The sequence below is a fragment of the Carcharodon carcharias genome, chromosome 8 (genome assembly GCF_017639515.1).
Source record: "Carcharodon carcharias isolate sCarCar2 chromosome 8, sCarCar2.pri, whole genome shotgun sequence".
NCBI lineage: Eukaryota > Metazoa > Chordata > Chondrichthyes > Lamniformes > Lamnidae > Carcharodon > Carcharodon carcharias.
The window spans coordinates 127,831,533-127,856,981 of record NC_054474.1 but is presented as its reverse complement, the minus strand read 5'-3'; the positions used below and the strand labels follow the sequence as shown (position 1 = coordinate 127,856,981).

At 42.4% G+C, this 25,449-nt stretch overlaps 1 protein-coding gene across 11 annotated transcripts in view; it reads right to left on the bottom strand.

Moving 5' to 3' along the window:
• Positions 1–25,449, bottom strand: part of abca2 (ATP-binding cassette, sub-family A (ABC1), member 2) — a 592,304-nt gene that overhangs the window by 113,153 nt on the left and 453,702 nt on the right. For 9 of the 11 annotated variants that reach the window (XR_005943747.1, XM_041193236.1, XM_041193243.1 and 6 more), the window contains 3 exons: positions 24,285–24,460; positions 20,199–20,319; positions 18,742–19,023 (listed from right to left, as the gene is read on the bottom strand). Coding sequence is in view for 10 of the 11 variants with exons in the window: in XM_041193236.1 (XP_041049170.1) it covers positions 18,742–19,023; positions 20,199–20,319; positions 24,285–24,460 (579 nt within the window). In the remaining variant the exon portion in view is untranslated. The remainder of the gene's footprint in view (positions 1–18,741; positions 19,024–20,198; positions 20,320–24,284; positions 24,461–25,449) is intronic. The other 2 variants (XM_041193239.1, XM_041193238.1) reach the window with 1 other exon arrangement.

Below are 25,449 nucleotides of genomic sequence, written 5' to 3'. Positions count from 1 at the left end.
AAGAGAGCGGCTGTATTGATGTAACTGATGAGACAGAATTTTGAACAAGTTCAAATGCTGACCTGGAGAAAAAGGGAAATGAACTCTGGACCAATGTCATCGAAGTCTGTCACTAGAGGAGCTTTAGGTTCAAGATGGAATTCTAAAGAGGTTAACAAATGGGGAAAAATGAGTGATTGTTTCCTTCAAGGTAAAAGAAGCTTACTTTTGGAATCAAAAGTGCTGAATCTGGTTAGGGTGCATTGCCATTCTAAGTGCTACAAACTAAGCACTCCTTTGCCTTCAACAGAACCAACCCATGGCTGAGACATCTTTGATCATGGCTGGACAATGATAAAAGACAAACATACTTTGTTGACCTACCAAAGTGCCCTCAAGTACCTGGGAAGCTGTTAGGTCATGGTTGACACTCATTCATGCATATCCAATTCTTCAAAGCTGCAAACTTACCAACAGAAATAATTTGTTCAATGTAGCTTGCACCTTCAGATTGTTTCACCTGTGCTCTTGAACATTGATGACATATCCCTTCCCCCATACAGTGCCATTTATTAACAAAGGTGAACAGTGAAGTGGATCAGTGCACTATTTATTTCATCCCTGTGTTATGACATGGCAGATGATGTGTGCCAGTTGGATCAAATCCACGAGGGAAACTTGATCACACTATCACAACAGTTTTGCATTTTGTATTTATTTCGAGATGTGGGCCCTGAATTCAGAAGCAATCAGTCCACCAAGGCTTGAGATTTTTTAAAAAAACTAAATTAAACATTTATTAACTAAATAAAAGATTTCAAGCACATACATAGTTCTACAAATTGGTACTATAATAATTCCTAAAACCCCTAATTAATCTGGTTTCCAGTTACACCCCCCGTTAAGGTAACAGTTTAAAAAAAATAGATTTTAAACAGATCCAGCAAGTTAAACACAATACCCTGGACAGTGGAATTCAAAGTGGCTTTCTCCAGCTTCAGTTTCTGTAGGTAGTAGCCTTAATGCACAAACACTGGATGCTTATCAAACTTCTGGTAGATTTAACAATATCTTCCTCTGACACATAGCTTCATTTTCCTTTATACATGCTTCTCCCTTTTAATGTGTAAATCTTATTGTCCATGTGTCTTTGGAATTTTACCTTTCTCATAATATAAATCTTTCATGTTGCCACTATATATTTTCAGTAACCCTTGAGAAAAATAAACACATTCCTTAACTTACTTGTCTAGCTATTTGTAAACGGACAGGGATCCCTTTGAAAACCAAATCCCCCCTTCCATCTAAAAATGTAATTCCCTTTACACCTTATAGACTAAGACCCCAACCATGTTTACTCATTAACATATTAAAGGCACTTCCACATCTTACTTCTTTTGATAACTTCAACTTGCAGTCTGCTTGGCTACAAGATGTAATTAAATCAGCACACAGACAGAACAACATAACGCCCCCATAAACCTACTTTACACTAAACCAGAAAAACATTCTGAAAATTATTATACTTTCATAACATCTGGGACTTGGCTTCACACTCAACTTGTGTAAGTATCTGCGCACAATTTCATTATCATCCATCTGAATGTAACCAATGTAATACCATCAATGACTTCCCTTTTCAATCCCCACCTCCCACTTTTCCTTATTCGTGTGCTTTTCCTCAAAAAACTATATGTAACTCTAGGGTCATGCAAGGAGACGATACCCAGCTCCATCTCTCTCCACCACTTCTTTCCACCTCTCAACCATCTTCAGTTTGTCAGCTTTCTTGCCCAACTTTAAATCCTGGAAGAATCTCAACGTTTTTCAACTCAACATTGGACCAAAGGCACTGTCTTCAGCCTTTCCACATGCCACAAACTCCATCCTCCCATGCTGAGCAAACTGTTCACAATCTTGCATCTTACTCAATCTGAGCTGAGTGGTAAAGCTGACACTCCATCCATAATCAAAATCAATTCCTATGTAGCAAAAATGCCCTAAAAAGTGCCTTGAGGTGTTTTCAGATTGGGATTGGTTTTTAGGTCGATCTTTAGGAAACAGAAAGAGCTAACGCTGAAGGTCCTGGTTGTTTCAGTGAGACAAAGTGCTTCTCACGGAGTGGCAGGCCCAAGGAGACATGATCACAAATTGGAGACAGCTTATCAGGAGGCTGAAAACATTGCCACTTTGACCTGGAGGTGTTTAGTTCCTTAGCCAATGAAGGCTGCTAAAATATGGGAGTAAGCCCACCTGGTGATGTGTCAGGGTCTTGGGCTCATTATAATTCCTGACATGTATGTTGGAGGTGATTGACACCTAAAAGGGTGAACTGTTCAATATGGGTCATCCAGATGGGGCTAACAACAACATCAAGCAGCTTAATTTGAAAATGAAAAGATATAAAAAGTTGTGGTTTGGAAAAATGATAAATGCCATCCTTATCTTTCTTGAAAAGGAGGGAGGAGGGGAGAGAAATAAAGAGAGATAAATATAGGGAAAAAGAGAGAAACCGATTTCACGTTCAAAGGCAGCAGTGCTTTTCAGTGTTTTCTCAGTGAAAGGTCATTATTGAACCGACTGCAAGATGGCAGTTTACAGAGCTTCCCTCATGGCAGAGGTCACTTAACTATAGCAAGCAGATCAGAAATGTAGTATAAAACAAAAACAGAATTACCTGGAAAAACTCAGCAGGTCTGGCAGCATCGGCGGAGAAGAAAAGAGTTGACGTTTCGAGTCCTCATGACCCTTCGACAGAACTTGAGTTCGAGTCCAAGAAAGAGTTGAAATATAAGCTGTTTTAAGGTGTGTGTGTGGGGGGGCGGAGAGATAGAGAGAGAGGTGGAGGGGGGGGTGTGGTTGTAGGGACAAACAAGCAGTGATAGAAGCAGATCATCAAAAGATGTCAACGACAATAGTACAATAGAACACATAGGTGTTAAAGTTAAAGTTGGTGATATTATCTAAACGAATGTGCTAATTAAGAATGGATGGTAGGGCACTCAAGGTATAGCTCTAGTGGGGTTTTTTTTTTAAATAATGGAAATAGGTGGGAAAAGGAAAATCTTTATAATTTATTGGGAAAAAAAGGAAGGGGGAAACAGAAAGGGGGTGGGGATGGGGGAGGGAGCTCACGACCTAAAGTTGTTGAATTCAATATTCAGTCCAGATGGCTGTAAAGTGCCTAGTCGGAAGATGAGGTGTTGTTCCTCCAGTTTGCGTTGGGCTTCACTGGAACAATGCAGCAAGCCAAGGACAGACATGTGGGCAAGAGAGCAGGGTGGAGTGTTAAAATGGCAAGCGACAGGGAGGTTTGGGTCATTCTTGCGGACAGACCGCAGGTGTTCTGCAAAGCGGTCGCCCAGTTTACGTTTGGTCTCTCCAATGTAGAGGAGACCACGTTGGGAGCAACGAATGCAGTAGACTAAGTTGGGGGAAATGCAAGTGAAATGCTGCTTCACTTGAAAGGAGTGTTTGGGTCCTTGGACGGTGAGGAGAGAGGAAGTGAAGGGGCAGGTGTTGCATCTTTTGCGTGGGCATGGGGTGGTGCCATAGGAGGGGGCTGAGGAGTAGGGGGTGATGGAGGAGTGGACCAGGGTGTCCCGGAGGGAGCGATCCCTATGGAATGCCGATAAGGGGGGTGAAGGGAAGATGTGTTTGGTGGTGGCATCATGCTGGAGTTGGCGGAAATGGCGGAGGATGATCCTTTGAATGCGGAGGCTGGTGGGGTGATAAGTGAGGACAAGGGGGACCCTATCATGTTTCTGGGAGGGAGGAGAAGGCGTGAGGGATGCGCCCTATATTTCAACTCTTTCTTGGACTCGAACTCAATTTCTGTCAAAGGGTCATGAGGACTCGAAACGTCAACTCTTTTCTTCTCCGCCGATGCTGCCAGACCTGCTGAGTTTTTCTAGGTAATTCTGTTTTTGTTTTGGATTTCCAGCGTCCGCAGTTTTTTTGTTTTATCAGAAATGTAGTATGGTTGCATTTCAAAACTCAACTGCCCCTTTTTCATAATGAACAAAAGACACAAACATCCCCCTCTTCCTAAATAAAAAGGCAAATTTGCATGCACGATCATGTGTAACTGAGTTACCCAAGTTACCCACTATACACCCACTGTTCTCTTGCATTACAACTGTTTGTCCTACCAGTCAATCTCCTACCTACATTGCATACATAGGGAGGAAATTTACGCCGGCGGGATTTTATGATACCACCATAGTCAATGGACTTTTGAACTGCTCACCGCATTTTATACCTCACCCTGACAGGGCCGTAAAACTCCACACACTGTCTTTAAATCATGCAGGTCTCTTAATGGTACATATACGCATTGTCATTTGCTGTTCAACTGAGTGATGTTCCTTTTCTGCAGAGCGTCATTCCTGTGGTACTTGTTGCTGTGGTAACTGTTGCTGTTCCATTTCCATTGTTGTGGACCTGTGGATATCTGGGAATAATGGTGGTTCTGTACTCAGTACAGCAGGCGAGATCACTTCTCCCTGACTGGCTGATCACTGCAAGAGCAGCTTTGCTAATTGTCCATATATGCCTGTGGTCGCACTGGTATATTTAGTTGTTCGCTTCCATCTTGGGCGATTGAGGTGACAATTTCTCTATTCATGTCCCAAGTTTCCATGTTGGCTGACTCCTGTTGACTGTTGAAGGTTTGTACCCTGACTGGCTCTCCAATGCTCGCCTATGGTAGTGGTTTGACATTCCTGTCAAAATGAAATTTGGCTTTCTGCCATTTCACCTTGATTTTTTTCACTCATGCCTGTTACTACTTCTGGTTTCAGTAGCATTTTTGCTATTGGAAGAATCATTTAGGTGTGGCATGACATTAGTTTTTGGACTGGACTACTTTCTATGTATTCAGTCCGTGTGTTTCTCCACTCGAAGGTTGCCTTATATATATCTGTGCTAGATTTGCTCGATTTCTTGATGATAACCTTGGCGAATTTCACTGCTGCCTCAGCCTTTCCATTCGGCTGGGGATAGTGTAGAGATGATGTGTAGTGTAGAATTTCTTAATCCTTTGTGACTCGGCTGAACTTTTCACTCTTCACTCATGAACTGAGGGTCATTATTACTCATCGCAATGTCTGGAATGCTGTAATGACTGAAGTGTGCTTTCAGGCATTCTACTATTTCTCTTGTCATCATTGAAGTCAGCTGGTCTAACTCCCAGTCGTCAGAACAGTAGTCTACAGTGACAAGATAATCATTTCCTGCTATAGTAAAGAGGTTTACTCCCAGCTCCATCTATGGACTGCCTGGGATGTCATGCATCATCAATGGCTCTCTAGCTTGGTACGCGTCACAAGCACAATACTGGCCTATATGGTGTTTAATTTCATTGCTCATGTTTGGCCAGTAGAGCACTTCTCTTGCCTTGCTCAGACTCCATTCAATTCCTTGATGGCTTGCATGAATGCGCTTTAACATCTCTCCTCTCATCTCCTTAGGGATGATGGCTCTATTTCATTTGTACAAGACGTCATCATGGGCTGTCAATTCATCTTGGTATGCCCAATATGCTCGTGATCACAGGTGTGTCCTTGATGCTTTCAAGCCATCCTTTCATCATTATTTCTTGCAGCACTTGGAGAGTTCAACTTGTTGGGTAGTTCTCTTGATTTGAGCAAGACACTTGTCTGTCAGATTCACCGTCTCTGCTGGGTTGATGACTTCCAGATCATGTCAAGCTGCTGCTTCACACTGAATCTCTGTTGGCATATTTAGGGTTACCAGTCCAAACTTTAGACTTGCTCCAGCTGAGATGAATGGCTGCTGCATCCCACCTATGATCTGGAGCTCTAAATCTTCCTTCTTGCCTTTGCTTTGGGCTCTCAGACTAATTTGCCCTCTCGGTACGAGTACTGTGCCATCATAAAGCCTCAACCTCACTTTTAAGTGCTTCAGTTTTGAATCACCATGTTGAGCTACTCTGCACAGGTTTGAGGGGGTCATTATGTTGCATGACACAGCAGTGTCTATCTGGCACTTCTTATTCGTTTGATACAATGATGACTGCAGAAGGAGAGTAACAGTCACAAACTATTTATCACCTACAGAATTGATGGAACCAACCTGTTGTATTGTTATCATCTATCTGTTATTATGAGAGGAATTGAACATAATGTAAGGATGTTATGCTTCAGTTATACAGGGCACTAGTGAGACCACATCTCGAATATTGTGCGCAGTTTTTGTCTCCCTATTTAAGGAAGGATGTAAATACGGAGTTCAGAGGAGGTTTACTAGATTTATCCCTGGAATGAGTGGGCTGTCGTTTGAGGGAAGGTTACTCAGACTGGGTTTGTTTCCACTGGAGTTTAGAAGAGTGAGGGTGTGACTTGATGGAAGTATATAAGATCCTGAACGGTATCGACAGTGTGGACATGGAAAGGATGTTTCCTCTTGTGAGTGAGTGCAGAACTAGAGGGCACCATTTTAAAATTAGGGGTCACCCTTTTAGGGCAGAGATAAGGAGAATTTTTTTCTCTGAGGGTTTTGCCACTTTCTCCTCAGAAGGCATCGTTGAATATTTTTAAGGTGAAGGTAGATAGATTCTTGTTAGGCAAGGAAATCAAAGGTTATCGGGGTAGATGGGAATGTAGAATATGTTACAAAAACAGATCAGCCATTATCTTACTGAATGGTGGAATAGGCTCGAGGGGCTGAATGGCCTACTTTAGTTCTTATTTTGTATATATGTATGTACGTATAGTTCTTCATCAGGCTCTATTGATGATATCCCTTCAGTGGCCATCTGTATTGGCTTGTTTTGCTTTATTCTCGCCAAACACTTGTGTGTGAAATGATTCAGTTTCTTGCAGTTAAAACACTGCTTTCCTCAGACTGAGCAACCCTTCTTTTCCTTTGTATGATGTTCTCCGCAGTATTTGCATCCTGCCCTTTGTCTGTGATTGCTCTGATCTTATGGCCTGGAATGTCTCTTAGCATAATGTATCTCCTGCTCTGCTCTGTCATCCATGTGTTCTAACTGAAATTTTACAAGCTCCGCATTTCTGTACACATCTATCACTTTCCTGAGCATAAATCTCTCTTCTTTCAGTAGACTTTCTCTCATGAGCGATCTCATAGGCCTAAGACTATTTGATCTGTAAGCCGATCATCTTTTAGCTGTCCGAATTCACTTGATTCTGCAAGCTGTGTTACTGCAGCCATGGACCATTCAATGGGTTATTTTTCTCCTTGAGCTCTAGTGTTGAATACATAGCGTTATAAGTTACATTCACTCAGGGTTAAAAGTGCTCAAGGCTTTCAAAATCTCTGCCGCCTGTTGTCTTTATTCATTGGTTTCGCCATTGCAAGAGGAGACACTACCAGTATTTCCATGCCTTGTTTGTCCTGCCCTCACACTTATCCGGATCAAATTCCATTTGTCACTGATCAGCCTATCTGACCAGCCCATCTATATCCTCCTGTAATCTAAAGCTATCCTCCTCACTACTTACCACCCCACCAATTTTTGTGTCATCCGCGAACTTACTGATCAACCCTCCTACATTGAAGTCTAAATTGTTTATATATACCACAAACAGCAAGGGACCCAACACCGATCTCTGTTGAGGGATATACAGGATTGGATTGGGTTTGTTGGTCCCACCCTTTGTCTTTACTGTAATATGTTGGCACTGTACTCTCTCTATTTCCTTCTTGAATGGGTCCCACTGCTCTGACGCAGATTTACCTAAAAGTAGCTGCCCCCAGCCCACTCTGGCCAAATTATATATGATCTTCCCTCCATCTTAAGGTCAGAAATGAGTATGTTTGCTCATAATTCCACAGTTTTAATTTAATTCACAACTTCTCAGGTAAATGAAGTGGTTCATGTTTGCAAGACCTAGACAACATTCAGGCTTGAGTTGGTTATAATTTGCACCATACAAATGCCAGGCAAGGACCATCACCAACAAGGGGGAGTCTAACCATCTCCCCTTGACATTCAATGCCGTTACCATTTATGAATCCCCCACTACCAACATCCTGGGGATCACCACTGATCAAAAAACTCACCTGACCCTCGAGTAAGTCAGATGTTGGGAATTTTGTGGCGAGTAACTCATCTCCTAACTTCCCAATTGCACTATCTACAAGACACAAGCCAGGAGTGTGATGAAATACATGCTACTTGTCTGGATTAGTGCAGCTCCAACAACACTCAAGAAGCTCCATCCAGACAAAAAAGCCCACTTGACTGACTTCACATCCACTGCCTTAAACACCCTCCAGCACAGTGGCAGCAGAACGTACCATCAACAAAATACCAGCAGCAGCTTACCAAGGCTTCTTCGACAACACTTCCCAAACCCATGGCTCTACTGCTAGAAAGAGAAGGGCAGCAGACACATGGGAACACCACCACCTGCAGATCCTCTGCAGGCATGCACTATTCTGATTTGTAAAAAAAAAATTGCCATTCCTTCACTGTTGCTGGGTCAAAATCCTGGAACCCACTCTGTAAAAGCACTGTGGGAGTACCTACACCATATGGACTGCAGTGGTTCAAGAAGACAGTTCACCACCACTTTCACAAGGGCAATTAGGGATGGGCAATAAATGCTGGCTTGTGACCGACATCCAAATACCATGACGAAAGAAAAAAAAAGTTAATGCCTTCATAGTCAGCCTCTCGACTTGATGTTTAGAAAAATGTACTCATTCGGTACATTATACATATCTTAATAGAGAGTTGATAGGGTAAAATTTCATCAAAGATGAAGTGAGCTGATGCAGTAAAACAAATTTAGGTAAATAGTACAGTCAAGCCCACTTAAATAAATAACTGATGGAAAGTATAATATTTAAGAAAATTATTCCTCTAAGTATCAATCCCTTTACTATCCTATCCAATGGTAGCTGTCCCTGCTAAATAAATAAGGTTCCTGTGAAACTTTTACAATGTATGGGCACTATGTAATTGCATGCATAACACTAGATATTTTTTTCTGATGAAAGGTCATTGACCTGAAACATTAACTCTGTTGCATGTTCCTTGGTGTTGTCTCACCTGCTGAATATTTTCTGCATTTTCTGTTTTTATTTCAGATTTCCAGCATCTGCAGTATTTTGCTTCTGTATATAAATGTAAACTGTTATTGTTTAAATGAATTGCCAATTTTAACGAAAATAAAAGCAAAATACTACGGATGCTGAAAATCTGAAATAAAAACAGAAAATGATGGAAAAACTCAGCAAGTCTGATGGAGTTACCTCTGTTCCTCCCTCCACTGATGCTGTCAGACCTGCTGAGTTTTTCCAGTATTTTGAGTTTTTATTCTGGGTTTTAATTGTTTTACTGCCTACCTAAAAACCTTCGACCCAATCAGTGGGTTAAGCCCTTTTTACAGGTATTTTTGTTGAGGTGTAAAATTCATCCCATAGCTAGATGGGCCAAAGGGCAGAATCTTCCTGGCCACATGGGGTGGGCTTGGAGGTGGGTGGGCTGGCAAAATGTGAGGATATAGTTCTGGGATGGTCCATTGATGCATTCTTGCTGCTAGGTAAGTTTCCCAGGGATAGGCAGGAATGTGAATCAGTTCATAGCATTAAAGAGGTGGGAAGCCAATAAGCCAATTTACAAGATTAAAGCCTCAATCATGGGCCATTTTCTGACTTTGCTGGCATTCTTTTGTAGTAACACAGCCTCCCCACTACATGCGGAGGCTACCTGCTTAATGGAGGTGGCCGCCCTGTGGCAATCTTGGGGGGGTGTCGGAGTGGGGATCGTAGGCTCCAGCTGCCAAAGGAGTGGCCACGGGCACCTAAGACCACCATGTGGCCCCAACTATCCATGTAGAAGGGTTTCCCCTCCAATGGATTTGCCGCCTTCCGCATGCTGAATAATTATTCATTTTTCCATTCGGAAGTGCCTCGGAGTCACCAATCTACCTCAGCAGCATCCACCTCTCCCAGTGAGGCTGCCAAGGTGCCAAGGATCCAGAGCTGCCATCCCTCTGATTGGGCTTGCAGCATTGACAGTCCGGCCAATGTCCTTAATTGGACTGTGAGCACGGAAGCAGCCAATTGGGAGACCGCCTCTGGGAAAACTGTGTTAGAGGGCACACTGCCAGCAAGCATGGACTTGGGACTCCCCAGTTGATGTTATTTCAATCCCAAAGTAGGCACTAATATAGTTTTCTTGATGAAGGGTTTATTCACAGAACTCAGCAGTACATATGCTTGCTTCCTCACTACCAACCCAATGTCTTTCTTTATAAGTGCTTTAAATTCATAAAAAGTACTTAACTAAATATTGCCCTTCACCTGTGCATCTTAATGACCAGTGTCAGGATCCTGAAGTCCAGAATAATACCTGCTCAAAGTCTTTCACCTCATCAAATGCCAAGAGCTTGAGCACTTTACATAATCGATGCAACAAGCAGTATGGTTTAGGTGTGAACCCACCTCTTTGGGTGATAAAGCTACAAGTTTTGTTATACCTATAATACACACATGTTTTGGTGGCATACAAACCCTGTGGTGGAAACTCTTATCTTGGAAAGGTCACCACTGAAGAAGTTCTTCTTTCTCTTATTGATAAAATGAAAGTAATTGTGATGCAGAATGGGCTAAAAATTTCCCAGCGTGGAATCACTGAACAATATGCTGCATCACAGCTATTTTGTTAAAGACTTGTGGTATTGCACTGTAATAAATCATGATGAAGCAAATGACATAAATACACTTTCAATTATCCACAACGGTGTGAAATCATTTGTGTAGTACTGTAATTGCAATTCCATTTACAATCCATTGTTAGCAACTTGCCAAACATTATATGACATCTAAAACGTATAAAATAGAATTGTTCAGTAAATTAAATTACTTGGCCAAAATCATTATTCATTTATCAGTTTTCTTCTGTGTTTTCTTAGACACAGGATTGGTCAGTACATCCCAGACTGTTCCTTGAAAAAGAGTTGATATCAAGGTGTTAAGAATTCATTTGGTGTCTTTAGATTGCTACAGACAGGAGGAGGATTAATTTAAGCAGCCCTTATTTCTCCTCTCACTACCCATCCTTAAACATAAATGGTCTTTGATTTACAATTTCCCCCCTTTATAAGTGATGTTGTAGTTTCCCCAGCCCTTCAGTTTGGAGTGATCCAATCCTCTATTAATAACCCCACAACAAACTTGAAATAAGATAAAATAGGAAGGGTAAAAGCAAAATACTGCGGATGCTGGAAATCTAGAACAAAAACAAAAATACCTGGAAAAACTCAGAAGGTCTGACAGCATCTGCGGAGAGGGATACAGTTGACGTTTCGAGTCCTTATGACCCTTCATCAGAACTAAGATATATAGAAATGAGATGAAACATAAACTGGTAGAAGGGGCTGGGACAAGAGAGCTCGATAGGGAGCCAGTGATAGGTGCAGGCCAAGAAGAGACTGCCAAAGATGTCATAGACAAAAGGACAAAGGGGTGTTGACGGTGGTGACAATATCTAAAAGATGTGCTAATGGGGACATTAAGGGAAACAAGCTAGTGGCAGATGGCCCTAGTGCAGCTGGGGTGGGGGGAAGGGATTGAAATGGGCTAAAAGGTGGAGGTGAAACAATAGATCGAAATAAATTTAAAAATAGGGGGAAAAAGAAAAAAAATATATAGCTGTGAAAAAATTATAAATTATTGGAAAAAGGGGGATCGGAAAGGGGGTGGAGATGGAGGAGAGAGTTCATGATCTGAAATTGTTGAACTCATAATTCAGTCCGGAAGACTGTAAAGTGCCTAGTCGAAGGATGAGGTGCCATTCCTCTAGTTTGCACTGAGCTTCACTGGAACAATGCAGCAGGCCAAGGATGGACATGTGGACATGAGAGCAGGGTGGTGTGTTGAAATGGCAAGAGACAGGGAGGTCTGGGTCACACTTGTGGACAGACTAACTTGCGATCTTACGGACTCGAAACGTCAACTGTATCCCTCTCCGCAAAATAGGAGGGGTAGTTTATTTTAAGCGTGCACAAAACATGGGAAAAGGATTTTGCAATGTCCAACTTTTTTGCACTCATACAACCAAAGAGGGGTAAGGGAAATTAAGGGGCACAGGGCAACATGATAAAAATAAGAGTTATGGTTTCACGCGAGTCCAGAATCAAAAGTCCAGTGGCTTTTTCCTTCAGAGGTTAGCAGGCTGGAATCATTGCAGGGTGATCCAAGTTTCCAGAAGCAATGACTTCCACCATGGGAGAAGGCATGTAGAGATGAATTAGCTTTAAAGGCACAGATACAGAAGTTCCCATGTTCCAGTAGCTCACAGTGTAGATGAGGGTCAGGCGCATCACATGTTCAGAGCTCTTTCTGCTGTTACCTGTTAGATCAGTTCCACACAGTGATATCACAGGTTCTAACAGCCTGCAGGAGGTCTTGTTCTCCTAACAAGTTCCATGTCCCCTGGAACACCACTGTCCTCAAGTGGAGGAGCAGCTCCACCTATATCAGGGTCCAGTGGGTGCTGGGTTTCATGCCTGACCTGGGCTAGCTGGCTGGGGCTCAGCTGGTAGGGTTTTCAATGTATCGATGGGGGTTCTCCCACATCCACGTCATGGACTGCTAGTGGGGATAGCCTCCAGAGGATCCTGGTGAACTTCTTTAAATTTCCCGAGCAGGGTGGCCACATCCTCCCACTGCTCTTGGATCAGGGTTGCTGCTAGGGCATTTGAAATTTCGGAGTCTGCCCATCTGGCAGCCGAGGGTTCAAGTTGGAAAACCTCCTTCTCACTTGATCCCTCCTGGCTACCCTTAGATGTGTCCACCTCTGCTAGACATTCACCAGTTGACTGGGCTGTGGGTTCAATTTGGTTCTAACTGCGCTTAAACTCCCCGTGTGGTATTCCCAAGGGTGCCGGAGATTCGGGGTTACTGTTTTCCCCTGATCGGTTGTTAGCTTGGGGAGGGGTTGGTTCCCAACTTGTCCCATTTTGTTTGGGATACTAGTGCCCTCAGGTAGCTGTCCAGCTCATGCTACCCTGCCCTGTAGCTTATCAACTAGGTGAGGCATCTCCCTCACCATCTGCATGTCCACTTGGGACCTTCCCTATTCTCCCTCTAAGTTTGGAAAGATGGTGTGGTCTAGCCAGACCTGTTCATCCAGCAGGGGTACAGGTTTCTTTCTTTTTTAATTGTTCTGTCTGGTTTGGGACCTTTTTGCATTCCTATTCTATCCCGTATCTTTGGGGATATCCTTGCTCACAGGGTTTGGACTAGCTTTGGCTGCTGTGCCCTGTGGCTCTTCCACTGGGTGAGGCAGTTTCCTCACCAGCTCTGGGGGTATTTGGGAACCTCTCGGGTCTGCCTCCAAATTTGGAAAGGCGGGTTTGGGTAGCCAGACCTCCTGCTCACCCAGCAGGGGTGCTGGCTCCTTTTGTTTTACATCTGGGCAAGGTAGTTTCCTCACCAACTGAGCATCTACTTGATGACTTTCCTGGCATCCCTCTTCAGAAAGTGAAAAGAAAGTTTTCAAACAGCCAGACCTCTTGCTCATCCAGGAGGGGTATGGGCTCCCTTTTTTAATTTGCTGGCCAGATCTAAGGACTTTCTGTGCCGCTATTTTTCCCATTAGAGAAGGGTTCCACTAGCCCCTCTTTGGCTGCATCTCCTCCACCCTTTGCTACTTCCATCCCAGCCTTTTTGTTTCACCCAGCTCCTCAGCTGAATACTGCCCACCAGTTTTCAACGCCTGGAAGTTGACTGCAACACTTACTCTGCCTTTCGGGTGGTGGCAAGACTGGACCTACTCATGGGGTAATGACTTCCCCAATTTAGTTACTGTAGGGGTCAGTCGGTCCCTATTCAGTCCCATGACCTCTGGGACACCCTGGCTCACATGAGGTTGGCCAGCCTCTACTACTCTGCCACATGGCTCTTTGACTGTGTGAGGCAGCACCCTCACTATTAGTTTTGCTGCCTGGGAATGGCGTTGTTCCCTGTTTAATTTACTAAAGAAGGTGCTAGTCAATTCGGTTTCAGCTCCTCCTTTCATCTCTTTTGAAATCCATTTTCCTGACCTCTTTTACTTTACTGGCCTAATCTCAGCCTTTTTAAATCCAGGTAGCTTTCCCTGAGACACCTCATCCCTGACGGGTTTTTTCACCCACTGCAGGGCCTCTGAACTTTTTCCAGCCTTCTGCAGAGTTTTGCTGAAATTATATTGGTTGCCCAGCCTCTCTGGGCTGTTCTGGGTTCTTGAGGAACAGTGCTTGGGACCTCATCAAGTCATTTCCCCGTAATATAGCTAATTCCGTCTGCCTCCTTTCCATCTCCTTTTGGAATTTCCTCTCTGCTTCTGGAGCTTTTAATTTCATCTCCAGCATCTCTTCCTGGTGAGCCCTTTCTCTCTCTTTCTCTTTTCTGGAACTCTTTCTCTAGCCTCCTCCTTTCTAGCTCTAACACCTGTTTTGTGGCTAGGGTGACCTTGAATACAGGTCTCTAATCAGTTTTTGGTTCTGATTCTTTTATCTGTTCTGGATAGGGACTCAGGTCTAAATTCTGCAAAAGTATCTGGAGCACCTTGGGCTTTTTGGCCTAAGGAGGAACTTTTATCTGTGTTTTTCTGGCTACAAATCTCACTGGTCCCTGGCTTAGGGAGGCTAGGATTTCACTAGTTATTACTTCCTTTTCCATACCCATCTTTGTAGTATAATCTCCAATGTTGCCCTAATGTGAGATTAAAAGAATTTGCTGTGATATTTGTATTTGTCTGACAGATAATTTCAGCCACCGAATTGTCCCTCTTTGGTTTCTAATTGGTTTATTTTATCTTTAATTTGGCTCATCTCTTAACTTGGACTTTGGTCCAATTCAAATTGGGTTTTCCTAGACTTGAGCTCCCAATTCCTGTTACGGGGAGGAGGGAGATTAATTTAAACAGCCCCGATTTCTCCACTCACTATCCATCCATAAACAGAAAGGTGTCTTTGATTTCTGATTCCTCCCCCCTTTATAAGTGGTGGGGTATTTTCCCTAACCCTTCAGCTTGGAGTGATCCAATCCTCTATTAATAACCCCATAGCAATGTTGAAATAAGGTAAAATAAGAGGGTTAGTTTATTTTACACACACACAAAACGCAGGAAAAGGGTTTTGCAACATTCGCCTCTTTTTACACTCACATAATGAAAGAGGGATAATGGAAAGAAAAGGGTACAGGGCAGGTCCACGATAAAAATAAGAGTTATGGTTTCATGTGACTCCAGAGTCCAGGATCAAAAATCCAGTGGCGTATTCCTTCAAAGCTTAACAGGACTTTCACAATGAGAGAAGGCACATCAAGATGAATGAGTCTTCAAGGCACAGATACAGAAGTTCCAATGTTCGAGTAGCGCACAGTGTCGACGAGGGCCAGGCACTTCATCTGGACAGAACTCTTTCTGCTGCTCCCAGTTAGATGATGAAATATTAGACTGCCTGGGTTCAGTTCCACATGGCAATATTACAGTTCTAGAAGCTTGTGGGAGGTCATCTGACTTACTTCCCACTTCTTCTCCTAGGTATTGGACAAAGGACGTATTTTCTCAGGTCTGGAATCTTGAGGTGTTTAATAGAGGGGTCAAGGTCCCTTTTGTCCTTTGCAGACATATCACCTCCGTTGAGTGGTGCTCTGCTTTAGAAATGTAAAGGAGGTGGGTGCATTTCTTTGGAATTTGATTGTCAGCAGTCACAGAGGGCATTAGCACCTCTTTAAAGATAATGCAGTCCCTGCTGGTTTCTGAAGGTTAGAAATTCCTCTGGTATGAGTCATGGCTAGTCAAGATAAAGCCTTGTCCATTTTTAAAATAAAAATAATAATTTTATAAAGTAGCCAGGTTGATGTGGAGATACATATATTTTCCTTCCTGTCTTCTGGCAAGGACAAGATTAATACAGATATTTATCAACCCCAGTGTTTTTGAAACTTCAAACTTTCACATGATTGCCATCCACCCCTTCACAATCTACATCCACCCCTTTGCTGCTAAAACTCTCTTACATGCCTGTCTTACTTTCAGACTTGACTGTTCCCTTTTACTGCCATTCAAGCCAACTTCACCAGAATTCCACCGTTCCCATTTCATCTGCACTAAATTCTGATTGTCCATCATTCCCCTCCTCATAAATCTGCACTGGATCTCCATCTCCCAACAGGGTTGGGTTATAAACACAGTTACATTACCATAATGAGATCACCACTTTGATGAAATGCAGCACTGTACAACGAGCTAATAGTTAACATTGGGCCATAACCTCTGGCCAGCGTCGGAAAGCGCTGGTCCGCAGGAATTAGAAAAAATAAATACCTACTTACCTGGTCTTGAAAATTACGTTGTCACTTCTGTTCACCAGAGCTGCTTGGGGCCTGCATCGTTGCAGGCCCCAGCGAAGTGCAGCTCCAATGTATTCAGGGAGGCCACACCCTCCTTTTTTATGGCACTTGTTGCCGTAAAGCAGGTAAGTTTAAAGGGCCAGGGAAATTGACAGGCCAGGGAGAAGGTAAGTGCATAGGATTTGTGGGGTGGGGGTGTCCGGGGTAGGTCCGGGGGGTGGGGGGGTTGGTCAAAGGTCCAGGGTGTTGCTCAGAGGTCTGGGGGGAGAGGGGGTAATGGGGGGGTGGTGTCAAAGGGCGAGGGATAGGGGTTGGGGGGTGTTGGAGGTCAGTGGCTGGGGGCAGTCCCGTGGGGTCGTTCTGGGTCTTTATAATATCTACTCAGAAGTTAGTAGAGGTTTTAACTCTTCTAACTTTTTTGAGCAACTATTGGTATAACCCCAGCTGAATCATCCAAAGTTTGTGATTTAAACAGCATTTTCAGATGGCTCCCAGCGCAGCGCAATTGTCCAGAGGAAGTGTGCAGCTCTGGGCAATTGTCATGCGTATATCTTTGGGGTACCCCCCCATAAATTTGGTGCTGGGAGCTTGGAAATTACGAGCCATTGTGTTGACACATGTTCAATCAACCAAGTTCCTTTTTCAAATAAACACAGAAAATGTTGGAAAAACTCAGCAGGTCTGACAGCATCGGTAGAGAGAGAAAGAAAGTTAACGTTTCGAGTCTCTATGACCCATTTTCTTCAAGTTCCTTCTTCTTCAAGTTTCTTTTTTAACTGCTACAAGCCTGAAAGTTTTGTAAGACCTCACTTAAAATGTTTACATTTCATCAGCTGAAGGAAACCAGAATAAAAATACATCCTTGCACCTCCGGTTAAAAAAAATAAGTGGAATGGTAGAACTTGTGTTCCACCTGTTATAAACTTTGTGTAGTCAATCTCCACAGAATAGGTTTTTATAAACCTAATGAGGCAATTATTATATTGGTAACATTTTGCATATAAATACCAACTTGCTGTTGAGCTGTGCCAAGGGTAGAGAGCCAACAGGCCAATGCAATATAACAGATTTCTGAACTAGACAGAGGAGTATTCTCTAATGCAGGCATTGGTTTGATAGGAAAAATGTTTCAATATAATTGAAGCCAATTTTAATTGTGACCACTTAATTATATCACACTACTGTGTCATTTAGTTTGTTCATAAATGGGCTGGAAGTAAATGTGGGACAAAGATCCTGCAAATGTGTAAATTTGTTGGAAAGGTTCCCAGAATGTTGTTGAAGCTTGTTATTGTTGGTGGTGTTAACAAGTGCAGCTCACTTCCTGATCAAGTTGTCCCACATATCAGACTCATACTACAATAGTCCTGCCTAGGGGTCATTTTTAATGATTTACTGGCAGACTCCAATGAAAACATTGATCATTTATAACAGGTTATGGTTGAGGAAACATGAAATACAATTAGATGGGGAAAGGGTACATACTTAGAAAGAAAAGGAGGGTTGTTGGGACTTGGGGAAGGAGCAGGGGAGTGAGACTAATTGGATGGTTCTTTTACACAGCCAGAATAAACACAATGATCTCCTCGTGTGTTGTAAGATTATATAAAGCAGAGCTATGAAATAACACAAAAGATAGTACAGCAAATTAACTAGTATCCTCATGGCATAGGTGATTGGAACAGCAGAGTACAATAGCAGCAGTATTATACCCCAGTTTGTTAGAGACAGGAGAGGTACATTGACCCTTCAAGGAATACAGAAACCTTTGACAGCCAATTCTAAAATACATCATACTCCAATTTATTCAGAGAAGTGGGACATAAAGCCAGCAGCACATGACACTGCATCACCCATTTTGTCTCCTGGGTGATATATTCCCACAGCAAAGGTTCAGCTCCTTGATCATGAAATTCTTAAAAATGATCGACTCCCAACTCCATTAACCGGCAAAGAGTTGTATGTTCCCCAAGCCAAAAATAGAAATGAGTGAGATAAAATGTGTGCAACTGTTTTTATGTGTTAAAATTAAGTGTACAAATCTTCGTTGTTAGCATGGATAAGCTGTCTAACCAGAGTCAATGGTGGCATCAGTTTAAAGAGTTTGGAGAGTGCTCTCATGGCACTGGTCATTCCAGAGCAAACATTTGGTACAGTTATTCTTCACGTTAAGGGATAGGAAATTAAAAGAAAACCAAAAATGGATTAAATTCACTATCCTTGAGGTGCTCTTCCCCTAATTTCAACACGTTGGGAAAATAGCTTGCTGCAGTCCTTAAGTCAGAAGTGAAATAACCAAACAGTTAGCTATTCAATCTATGAGGTTAACGAAGTCCACCTATGGCTTCCTTCTCCCTTGACCAATTTCCACCTCTCAAAACACAGAAAACACCATTCCAGTTTTAACTTTGGCTTTTGCCATACCTTGTAAACTGAGGTTGTCTGGGTCGTTCAGGTTGTCAAAGAGCGGTGCATAGTCTCCATAGAATTCGGAATAACCGCCCATCTCATCACCTCGAACAGAACCAACAGAAGAGGAGGAATGCACAGAGGACTGGGATTGGCTTAGCCTCGCGCAGGTGACCAAATTGCTCACGTTCACTTTCAGAGTGTTTGTACCTTCTTTTGGAGGGGTGTCTTTGTGGCGACCATTTTTATTGTTCATTTGTGGTGTCTGCAAGGCTTCCTTCCCTGAATCTTTGTCATCTTCAAGAAATCAAAAAAAAACTTTGTATGTTTTGAGACATTCCAGATATTTCCACTTACCATACATCTTTTTTAACATTTCATCTGGTTTTTGCAAATTTCACTGCTTTTTTGTAGCAGGGAGGAGCAGGCAAACATCAGGTGAAGAGTAGAAGTGTTTTTAGGTTGTAACTTATACGCCACAAGTGTGCTGCATTACACACAGTAAGATCCCACACACAGAAGAAAGATAAATTGCCAGGTAACTATTTTTAAAATGAGGGATAAATGTTGGACAAGACACCAAGAGAATGGCCCTGTTCTTCTTTGAAATATTTTATGTCCACCAGAGAGGACACACAGGACCTTGGTTTCATCTGAAAATCAGCGCTACTGAAAGTGCAGCACTCCCTCAGTACTGCAGTACTTCATTGAAGTTCCAGCCGAGATTATATGCTCAAGTCTCTCGTGTGAGGTTTGAACTCACAACTTCCTGACTCAGAGACAAGCGTGGGTACTACTGAGCCAAGACTGAGACCAAATATATTCATCACTTGTACATACAATACCCTTTTGAAGCCTCTTATATGGTGGAGAAAACACACACATTGGTCAAAGGTGTTTCCTCTTCATAACTCTGTTTGCATCGTAGTACTAAGCTACAAAGGTCAGGTTTAATTGGCACCCGCGCTGGGAAAGAAGAATTGCCCAGAGTTTTCACTCCTGATTGCTATTATTGCACATTTGTGCATGTCAGGCTATGACAGCTTTCGACTGTACTGGAATGCCCCTCATGTTCAACCATCCTCTGAGACTTACATTTCAGCAGATAGCTATGGGTAAATAAGGACCTGCATCGTCAGACCCCAGGATGACTGAGTGGTTTCATCAGAAGAGAGATGTATTAGGGGAAAAAGGAAAATAAAAGCCCATTTAATACTACTCATTAGATCAAGAACAGGATTGCTCCAGTTTCCTTGAATCACTGCAAAGCATCTTGGAAGCACAATATTTTTTGCATTAAAAGTACTCCATAAATGCAGCCAGATCGCATTTGGAAGCCATTTTGACTACTCACAACTATTTTTCTTTGTTTAATTGGCACTGTGTGACTGTTATTAAACAACAGAGATTAAATATAAGAAGTCAATCCATGGACAATAAAAGATGCCTCACATTGGTTCTTTCATATTTACCTATGTCACTGTTCTCCAATGACTGATCTTCTTCAGAAACTTTCAGAAAAACCTCCTCCAGTGTGGTGTCCATTAAACCAAAACTAGTCAAATTCAGGTCCTCCAGGTTCAGATCCAAGGCCTATCAAGGAAAACCATTATTTGGGTTTACTCAGTCATCTATTTCTGAAAAAGGTATGCTGCTGCGATGCAAGAGGTAGCATTCCCCCTAGAGCTCTCAGAGAAATCTATTGTTTGTATCAGGATGTATAAACAAGGTGTCGTTACTGAACAGTCTACCTCTCCTCTCCCACATGCACTCTACATGAGTACATTGATGTTAAAAATGCAAGGTACGTAGAGCAATTGAGTTAGTTCATTTAAATTTCCCTTCTAGACTTAGTGATCTTTGATTTAGCTTGTTCCTGTTATCATGGTGCTACTATGTGACTCAAGCTGTGTTGGTCAAAATTAGGTTTACAGCCAAAAGATGGAAAAGCCCAGGAGTATATTAATACCAGCCCCATGTTACTGCAATAAAGTCATAGAGGTCTACAGCACAGGAAAAAGCCCTTCAGCCCATCAAGTTTGCGCCAGTCAAACAAGAACCTAACTATTCTAATCCCATTTTCCAGCACTAGGCCCATAGCCTTGTATGCCATGGCATTGCAAGTGCACATCCATATGCTTCTTAAATGTTATGAATATTTCTACCTCTGTCACCCTTTCAGGCAGTGAGTTCCAGATTCCCACCACCTTCTGGGTGAAAAATTCTTCCTCACATCCCATCTAAACCTCCTGCCCTTTACCTTAAATCTATACCCCCTGGTTATTGATCCCTCCACCAAGGGGAAAAGTTCCTTCCTGTCTACCCTATCTATGCCCCTCATAATGTTATACACCTCAATCATGTCCCCCCTCAATCTCCTCAGTGCCAAGGAAAATAACCCCAGTCTATCCAATCTCTCCTCATAACTAAAACCTTCCAGCCCAGGCAACATCCTGGTAAATCTCCTCTGCACTCTCTCTAGTGCAATCACATCCTTCCTATAATGCGGATTCCAGAACTGCACGCAATACTCTAGCTATGGCCTGACCAGCATTTTATACAGTTCCAGCATAACCTCCTTGCTATTATATTCCATGCCTCGGCTAATAAAGGCAAGTATCCCAGATGCCTTCTTAACAAGCTTATCCACCTGTCCCGCTACCTTAAGGGACCGGTGGACATGCACACCAAGGTCCCTCTGATCCTCGGTACTTTCCAGGGTCCTACCATTCATCATGTATTCCTATGCCTTGTTTGTCCTGCTTAAGAGCATCACTTCATACTTGTCCAGATTAAATTCCATTTGCCACTGATCAGCCTATCTGATCAGCCCATCCATATCCTCCTATAATCTAAGGCTATCCTCCTCATTATTTACCACCCCACCAATTTTCGTGTCATCCGCGAACTTACTGATCAACCTTCCTACATTCAAGCCTAAATCATTTATATATACCACAAACAGCAAGGGACCCAACACCGATCCCTGTGGAACCCCACCGGACACAAGCATCCAGTCACAAAAACACCCCTTGACCATCACCCTCTGCTTCCTGCCACTCAGCCAATTCTGGATCCAATTTGCCAAATTGCCTTGGATCCCATGGGCTCTTACCTTTGTTATCAGTCTCCCATGCAGGATCTTATCAAAAGCCTTGCTGGAGTCCAAGTAAACTACTTCAAACGCATTGCCTTCATCTACATACCTGGTCACCTCTTCAAAAAATTCATTCAAATTGGTCAGACATGACCTCCCCTTAACAAAACCATGCTGACAGTCCTTGATTAATCCCTGCCTCTCCAAGTGTAGATTAATTCTGTCCCTCAGAATTGCTTCCAATAGTTTCTCCACTACTGAGGTTAGACTGACTGGCCTATAGTTCCCTGGTTTATTCCCTTCTCCCTTCTTGAATAACGGTACCACATTGGCTATCCTCTAGTCCTCTGGCACCTCTCCTGTGGCCAGAGAGATATTGAAAATTATTGGTAGTGCCCCTGCTATCTCCTCCCTTGCCTCACTCAACAGCCTGTGATAATTTCATCCGGGCCTGGAGATTTATCTACTTTTAAGTCTGTCAGACCACTTAGACCCTCCTCCCTTTCTATGCTAATTTCTTTAACAATATCACAGTCCTTCTGCCTGGCTTCATGATGTCCCTCTCACTTGTGAACCCCGACACAAAGTATTCATTTAGAACCCTAACTACATCTTCCGGCTCCATACACACATTACCATTCCCACATTAATGAGCCCTACTCTTTCCCTAGTTATCTTACTCTTTATGTGCTTGTAAAATAACTTTGGATTTTCCTTTATTTTACCTGCCAATGTTTCTTTATGCCCCCTTTTTGCTCTCCTAATTTCCTTTTTAAGTTTTCCCCTACACATTCTATACTCCTCTAGGGCTTCTGCTGTTCTGAGCCCTCGGTATCTGCCATAAGCCTCCCTTTTTCTCTTTATTCAATCCTGTATATCCCTCGACATCCAGGGTTCCCTGGATTTGTTGGTCCCACCCTTTGTCTTTACTGGAATATGTTGGCCCTGTACTCTCCCTATTTCCTTCTTGAATGAGTCCCACTGCTCTGATGCAGATTTACCTAAAGCTAGCTGCTCCCAATCCACTCTGGCCAAATCATATCTGATCTTATTAAAATCAGCCTTCCCCCAATTTAGAACTCTGATTTCCATCTTTGTCCTTTTCCATAACAACCTTGAATCTAACAGAGTTACGATTACTATCTTCAAAATGTTCCCACACTGATACATCTACCACTTGCCCAGCTTCATTCCCTAAAATGAAGTCCAGGACTGCCCCCTCTCTTGTAGGGCCTTCTACGTACTGGCTTAAAAAGCTCTCCTGGATGCATTTTAAGAATTCTCTCTAAACCTATCACAGTATGACTAACCCAGTTAATGTTGAGTAAGTTGAAATCCCCCACTATTACTACCCTATTATTTTTACACTTCTCTGAAATTTGCCTACATATCTGCTCTTCTATTTCTCTTTGACTGTTTGGGGGCCTATAGTACACTCCCAGCAATGTGATTGCTCCGTTTTTATTTTTAAGTTCTAACCATGTGGCTTTATTTCAGGAGCCTTCTAAGATGTCATCCCTCCTTACTTAGACTACTAGAACACCACAGCCTCCTTTAAACAGTGTACTACAGCAAACAGAGACTATATAAATGGCACACAACAGTAAACAGAGTCTATTTAAACAGCACACATCAGCAAGTAGAGTCTACTTAAATAGGACATTACAGTAAACAGAGTCTATTAATACATCAGAGACTATTTAAACAGCACACAAAAGCAAACAGAATATATTTAAATACTGACTATAACAAAACAGTTTATTTAAACCGTGCACTACAGGAAACATCATCAACTTAAATGGCGCATTATAGCAAACGTCATCTATTTAAACAGCTCTCTACAGCAAATTGTTTCCTCAAACAAACAATGGTTATGCTGGTGGATGAGTGATCCATTGGCCTGGACTAGTGAACTGAAGATTTGAGTTCAGTTCCACCAGAGCAGCTGGGGATTTTAAAATTCAGTTAACTTAGTATAGCTGAAATAAAAAGTTAGTGTCAGTAATTCAGGCATTGAAGTTGCAAAATTTTCCAAAAACCTTCACTAATGTCCTTTCAAGTAGGAAACCTGTCATCCTTACTGAGTTTGGCCTACATGTGGCTCTAGACCTATGTGGTTGATTTTTAACTGAAATGACCTAGCAAGCTACTCACTTTTATTCAAGGTAGTGGCTTATTACCTCATTTTCGATGACAATTAGGAATAGGCAATAAATGCTGGTCTAACCCCGATGCTCACATTCCGTTAATGATTTTTTTAAAACGTAATCTCTTGGGAGAGGCAGAAAAAGCCCTTGGACAATAAAGAGAAAAAATAACCTGGAAAATTCCTCTCCCACCCCTAACACAATAAGTGCCAGATCAGGAGACAACATCGACAAAGTATTAGCTATAAAGACAACTTACCTTCTAATTATTCAGTGACAATTATAGGATAGGGTATAACAGGAGACAACATTACCTGGAAAAGTCTCTCAAAGCATCCTTTCTTTACGGCTTCCGATGGCAGAATGTAAGATATCTCAGTGTTGGTGTCTGAGATCAGTATAGTGGACACAACATACTTTTTAATAAACTGGCTGACTTTGGTCTCCAAGCAGGAGGAGCGTGATGAAGGACTGAGGTCTTGGTCTGAATCTAAAAGATACAAAGTGGTAAAAATATTTAATATATTGCTAGAAAAAGAAACATGCTGTTGAAGCTTCTCATCTTGCACTCATCAGGACAGGTGCAAGAATGGCAAATTTCAAAGGGAGCACAATTTATATCGCATGAGAAAAGGGTGCTGATTGGATGCAGTATAAATTGTTGAAATTTGATTTGCGTCTGACCTGATGAGTGCAAGATGAAAAGCTTCAACAGCATGCCCTTTCTTCAGCTATTCTCAAGTTTGGCACTCTCAAGTGAATATCTAATGTATTATAAGTCTTGTGTATAGTGTGCTCTATTTGCAAGCGACACCCTTGCTTCGTATAACACTTCCCAAATCACACTTTGTGGACAATACTTATATTGTAATTAAAAAAAAATGGGTTCCCAATCACTGTGAGTAACTCTATGGAACTTCTTATAACACATTTAAGAAAAAATAGTGAACAATGAAACTTTCAGCATAGTGTATACTTATGAAGGCAACACAGGTGAAGAATGTTGGAGCTCCATTTTTTTTTAGGGTCACTGGTATCAGGATGTTCTTGCACTGATGGGATATTGTTGAATGTGCTATAAATGGTTGAGTGCTGCCCCGAGATGTGTCCAATGCCTTTTCATGACTGTTTTGAATATAAACTCACTGAAACTTCCTTTTGTTCAGTGATGCCAATAATTATCCTCATCAATCCCCTTCTTTTTTCCATCTTGGCAAAGGACAATAAAAGCTCATCACCTACTCCCGCAATCCAGCCATCAAACTTTTACATCATAAAATCATTCTGATTATAGATCAACTCCAGGAGGATCCCCGATGAGTTACATCACTAGATTATGGGTGCATAGAAATGGGAGTAGCCCATTCAGCCCATCGAGCTAGTTCTGCCATTCCACTAGATCTATAGCTTAAATCCATTTATCCACCTTCATTCCTTATCCTACAATTACCTTACCGAACAAAACTCTAACAGTCTTGA